Raw genomic sequence first — 6,309 nt, forward strand, 5'->3', positions numbered from 1 at the left:
GGAGAGGTCACAGGCACTCCTTCAGAGGAAGGAGCAGTGAAGCTGGCAGAGCCAGTAAGACTAGGAAAGGGCTCAGGGATATGCAGCAAGGGTGGAACAGGCCTTGGCTGCTGATTAGAGGGTCTGTGAGCCAGAATCCAGAGAACAGGGTGGGCTCAGGTTCCCCAACCAGCCACTGGGGAAGTGGCATCGATGGGACAGTGAATAGGAAGACTGTCTGGGAGATGAGACTCTCTCCCTCAGAAGGGGAAACCACAATAATGACTTAGCTGAAGGGTCCACAGATCCAGATAATGTGGCCAGGAGGATGTGCCTTCCCTGTAAAGAGTGAATCAACCTGTCACAATCCTATACATAGGATTGCTACTTGTTTGGATTTGTCCTGCTGCACCCAAAGCATTGCATAAATATGTGGTGACATTGCCTTACAGCTTGATGGGTCTGGACCAAACCCCAGTTCCAAACACCCACAGGAACAACTGCAGGGGAAGGTTTGAATCCAGACCCAAACTTAGCAGCCCTTCTATTCAGGACAGCACTTCAGCACATGCTTAGATCTCATTTAAATCAATGGGACATAAGCCCATGCCTAAAGTTAAGCACATGTCTTAGTGCTGTCCTGAATTTCGGCCTAAAATGAGCCAAACTAAAACCTCAGCTCTGAAAACTCCCAAACATTAGGAAAATCTGGATCCAAACTGTGGCTCAGTCTCATCTCAAAACACAACACTGCAATGTAACCTCACTCTTGCTGTAATGTTGGGGCACAGCAAGCAGCATAAATCTATGACATGCCATCAGAACTCTGCAACGCACTCAGGGGATTCTTTATTAACCTAAATCAGCTTCTTTATCTGTACTGTATCTGACAAGCTTAATCACTGTCTTACTAGATGTGGGATATATGTGTCAAAAAAGGGCATCTCCATCGAAATATGAGATAGATGGAAACATTTATACTGATGGCTTAGCGCCAGTGGAGCTGCACTGTTGCTGGCTGCTGCTGTAATATTGGCACTAATTTTTCTAGCATAGGCACCCACTGTGTGATTTTGAACAAGTCACTTAACCTCTCTGAGCCTTAGTTCCCCATGTGTAAAATGGGGATAAGAGTATGCAATACACTTTGGGGTCTTCAGCTGAAAGGGCTAGATATGTACAAAGTAGATGATTGTTACTCTTGTTGTAATATGTTAAGCTTGATAAAATTAAATTATTTAAAATAAACGTAGAATCATTTTGCTACACACAAATAATATACACCTTTATGTGGGCAAACTATTGCAAATCATTTGTCTTCCTTTAAGGAACATCCTTTTTATTCCAAATGAGTATCCTGCAAGAGATTCTTCTAGCTCCAGTTCTCACTAGGTTTCAGTCTGCCAAGTTTTCCACTCCTACTTCCTATTTGAAAAAAATGTTTCTCTCTCCTGTTGCTAATCTTTTTCAGTTACAATAACCTTAGGTGTCACTCATAACAGGAGTAGATATACAGTTTTCAGATAAAAGTGTGATTTTTTTTTGATAGTATCTAAACCTATTATCAGTATTTTTATGACATTAGAATAATTTAAATAATATTTTAGTTAAATATCCCCCTGTGAGATCAGAAAGTGAAACTGACTAGAAACAAAAGGGAAACTGACCAGCTTTGACCCCAATCCTCTATACCATCTGCTAGCAGGTACGCCTACACCACATGGGGACCCTGGGACTTGACACCAAGGGACTGCAGTAGTGGATCTTGATGCAGGATTGGGGCCTTAGTCCAAATGCTCTGAAATGTACAAATATAAATAATAAGCTGTACAGATGCTTAATATTCTTTCAGTTCTAATAAATTAAGCTGGTATGAGTAATAATAGTAAGGAATTTTTATTGCCTATGTGAATTTTAGATTGATATTGTCTGTGCTGGGTGAATGGACCTGCTCTAATTTTCACTCTACTCCGTCAGAGTCTTTCCATTGACTTCAGTGGGAGGTGGACTGGGCCATGTTATCTATATTCCTAGCCATTGGTGAGGTTATGTTTTTGTCTGGAAGGCTTGTTCCAGAATGGAGAAGCAATGACTAGTCATAAATTTAGGCCACTGATAGATTTGTACAATTCAGTGTTTCTAAAGGAGTCACTTCAGAAAACACAGTTTCAGCATTGTGCCTGCATTCTACAATGGACCCTCTTTTCATGTAAGCCAGTTGTTACTCCTGCCATCTCTGTGCTGCCATTTCTAATGGCTTTTCAAGAGGGCTGGATAAAAGGGGAGAGCTTCACAGAGATGCTAAAACGCAAGGTGATGACTTTCACTCTTTCGACTCATCATCAAACAGATCAGTCTGCATAATTAGTCCCCTGTTGGGGAGGGGCTGTCATTAATTAGTATGCAGAGTGTTTGTTTAAGAGATCCCTTGCTCTTTTAACTGTAAAGAAGTTTTAACTGCCTTTGACTTGAAAAACTGTGACCAAATGTTGTCTACAAGTTTAGCAGATTCCTCCCAGACTTATTGGTAGGATTTGCAGGGAATCTTACCTGCTGGTATTTATATCCTGTCTGGAATTCGCTCACTAGTATGACCTAAAGAAGTTTTCAAGGCTGATGGGCCCAACATCTGACCTTTGTATAATCTCACATGTTAACAAGATTAATTTAATTCTTCAGATTTGCGTGGGCGTGCAGCTAGCTGCTTTTTCTTTAAAACAAAAAGAACAACAAAAACTAACAGTCAAGCACCTAGGAACAACCTTACAAGAACAGATCATTGTGCATGCCCAATGGAGAGAAGAAAAGTAGACAGGGAAACTTCAGTGTTGAATTTTCAAATACTTATTTATACTTTTTTTTTTTAAGTGTAGACACAAAGCACCAGACAACATATTTTTGTTGTTAAACAGAAGCCACTGTCTACTTGGCTCTTTATAAAACACTAAGTCTCTTCGAGTGGGCACGTTATAGCCTAGTTTTAACAGGTAATACAGAGAACGCCGATTAAATGTATATTAATATTAAAAAATTCAAAACCAAGTTTTTAGAATGAACGTAGCATTTCCAGAAGGCTAGAGCTGAATTCTCCTTTCTGTTACTTCCACTGCACCGGAGTAATGAGTGTGCCCTGTCCTCTTTACTTCAAGGACATGATCTCAGTAGCTTAAGTGAGATCTGAAAGAAATGTCAGCAAAAACCAAAATGCAAAAGACAGTATTTCCTCAGTTCTGTTTTTATTAATTAGATGTTAATTCTTTTAATAACATAAGAAAATAAGAAAGTTATATAATTAATGTACACTAAAAGCCCAAGAGAGGTTCTATACAATAATTTATATGTATTAAATAAATACAAAATAATAGCAGCCTTCTAGAATGCAGGCTACATATAGGTTTACTTCGGCTTGAAGTACCCTGGTCTTTAGTACACCTGCAGGAACAGATTTGCTCCACAGGTGTTTTAAAGAGGCATATCTATAAGATACATATAGAAGTGTGTAAGATTAGAAAGGGAAATATAAAATACATTTTACCATGGTCTCCACATATCTAATGATCCCATACTAGGGTTATTATGAGAAAAATTTGGCTGCAGGATCTGGCTGGAAGGTGGCACATCAGGCTGACTAAAGAGAGAGAGTGGTTGTGGTTGAAATGAATTTTTCAAAGCTTGTTTTTCCTCCACAGAATAGAACTGGTCCCGAGCTGGACTTGACCCTGAGGTATTCCCCTTATTGCAGATAGGGGATTTCTGCACTGTATGGGACTGGTGAGCAGGAGGCGAGGACCTTAAGGCTGCTTTGCAGGTCTCCTCGCTGGATCTGGGTAAGGATTTCAGGAGATGATTTAATAACCGTGCCCCAAGAGTCTTGTCCATCCATTCACAGGTCAGGAGAAGGTTGTGAACCTCATGCATACACTGAATATATCCAGTGCTGTACCTCTGCTGAGCTTCGAGACCCACTTTAGAATCTGCTGCATTAGAACAGGAGATTATTCAAGTCATTTAAGTGCATAGGGCAAGCAGTACATAATGTTTGACTAAACAAGCATTCACAAAGTTCATAATATATTGCCTCTTTTGGAAAAGTCCTATAGAACTTATCTGAGAATGATAGCCTTGGTCACTATATAACAGCTAGGGCTTGAAACCATCCTGTGTGATTCCATGACAGGGTTAGCATTCTAGTCTGGATTCTATAGGATGGTTTAAAAATTCTACAGAAAGAATCTCTTTTGAATTCTATAGGTTTTAAATTGAATTGCTATAAAGTCCTATTGATTAAATCGCTAATCAATTCTTTAGGGATTTTCCATAAGGATCATTATGATTGAAAAAATAAAATCAGGCAATAAAAAGTTTGTCACAACTTCATTTAATAAAGGAGGATACCTCAATTCTGATTTCATTGCTGTTATAAATTGTGGCACAAGGCTAAAATGAAAGAGAACATTGTTGGGGAATGCTTAACCCGTCTACTGAAAGGCATTGACTTTAAATCCCCCTCTAGTGGCAAAGAGTAGAAACTAGAAGATATGCCGGTAATAGACGTAGGTGACATCAGGTTTTAAAGAGGTTTTTGCAAAAAAATTACTTGATTAAAAATGCAGCTCTCCCACCCCTCAAGATTGGAAATAAATTCCACATCTGAAAAATGCAGTGAATGAAAGAAAAATGCGAAAACAAGAACTCACCCATGATCTTGTTGTTTTGGATATTCTGGAGATGCTTTACTGTCATTTCAAGGATATCTGCTTTTTCAAGTTTAGATTGCTATTTTTTAAAAAAAGGTAAGTAGTTCAGTAAAAAAGAAATGTTTTGTATGATGCAGGGCTTGGTTTTTTAGAAAATGAAAGCGGGATGGGGGGAGGCGGAGACAAGAAAAACTCAACACTTACATCCAAACAAAATGCACCAACGACTGCTTCCTTCAGTTGCTCCAAGCAGTTGTTAATCCTTTCCCTTCGCTTTCGCTCAATCAGAGGCTTTCTTAACTGAAAGGAAGATATTAAAAAAGAAAATAGGATTTACGAGGCGGAATGTCAAGGTTTTATCACAATACAATCTGCTCGCATTGCACTCACTGGCAGAACTCCCATTGTGGACAGCGTCAGGGATAGATCGGGCCCCTCATTTTTAATCCTTAAGAGGCACATTCTGTATGTGGCATCAGAGGATCCAAGGGTGATGTGGTACAAAGTAGGAAACATTGTATGTTCTATAATCTCATTATCATTTTGCCAGTTTAGCGCTTTCTTACACATACTAAGCTTGAGTCTATTCTCCTTAAACTGGTGTACATTAGAAGTAATTTAACTGAAGTCAGCAGAGATACACCAATGTAAAACCAGTGTAAAGTGAGAGGAAAATGCAGCTCAGAGTGTTAAAAACACCCTGTAAACTCCTTTATAATGAAAGGAATTATTTTTGGTCTATCATTTTTGCAATTGTGAAGCACCATATTCAGTGAGTGTTGTTTAAATAATAGTCCATACACTTATGTGCAGTATCCATACCCTACACATGTCAGGGTAGGTGTAAATCTGTACATAAAATGACCTACCTTCCTTTCCTCTTTGGTGTTGGAAAGTTTCTGCACATTGCTGGCCATAGCCGTGGCAGTCATTATAATCCAGCTTGTCTGCCCCTAAATGCTGGGAAGCAAGGGGGAAAGAAAGCACTTGGGTAACCGGTTGTTCCTTTTTCAGGAGGGTTCTTTGCTTCTCTTGCCTCTCCTCTGTAAGGCTGCCTGTATTTATAGCCCAGAATTAACATCTGAATGAGGGCATTCCTTGGCTGGATCTCTTTTCCCACATGAGGGGTCGAGACCAGAGGCTTGTGGCCATCAATCAAGGCTGACAGGTCACTGCTTCTTTTCAATGGCCAGCTTGCCCCCCCAAACAGCGACAGATGTCCTGCCTACAAAGCTTTGCTCTGCAGAAAGCTTTTGTTAAGAAGAGACTCAAAATGGGAGTACTGAGCTGATCACATGGCTCCTTGCTCAATTTACACAGATTCCCAGGGAGCAACAATAGGCTGTAACCGGTTGAATTACACCTGGGAGAATTTCTTCTAAGTTTCTGGGCTTTTTAAATAAATTTTATTATCATATTGAACTGATTCCACGTTTTACTTGAGATATGAACCTCTCCTACTTTAAATCCAAACGAAGGCTTTGAAACACAAAACAGTCTCCACTGTTAGAAATAATAATGCGATCCAGTGGTTATTTTATGTCTCTCACAAATATCATAACAAGGCATCATTACCTTAAACTCCACTGACAATAGACTGTTATGGAAACTATGCATTTACATATATGAAAAT

At 39.5% G+C, this 6,309-nt stretch overlaps 1 protein-coding gene across 2 annotated transcripts; it reads right to left on the minus strand.

Annotated features, from left to right (window-relative positions):
• Positions 1-3,279: 3,279 nt before the first annotated feature.
• Positions 3,280-5,851, minus strand: LOC115657745 (transcription cofactor HES-6-like). 2 transcript variants are annotated; one of them, XM_030575900.1, is made up of 4 exons: positions 5,546-5,851; positions 4,881-4,976; positions 4,677-4,755; positions 3,280-3,953 (listed from the first exon to the last, which is right to left on the minus strand). In XM_030575900.1, the coding sequence occupies exons 1-4, from the start codon at positions 5,606-5,608 to the stop codon at positions 3,511-3,513; spliced, it is 681 nt and encodes a 226-aa protein (XP_030431760.1). In that variant the 5' UTR covers positions 5,609-5,851; the 3' UTR covers positions 3,280-3,510. The 2 variants fall into 2 exon arrangements, with proteins under 2 accessions (XP_030431760.1, XP_030431759.1); XM_030575899.1 differs by having other exon boundaries at positions 3,280-3,956.
• Positions 5,852-6,309: the final 458 nt, after the last annotated feature.

This window comes from Gopherus evgoodei, chromosome 9 (genome assembly GCF_007399415.2).
Source record: "Gopherus evgoodei ecotype Sinaloan lineage chromosome 9, rGopEvg1_v1.p, whole genome shotgun sequence".
NCBI lineage: Eukaryota > Metazoa > Chordata > Testudines > Testudinidae > Gopherus > Gopherus evgoodei.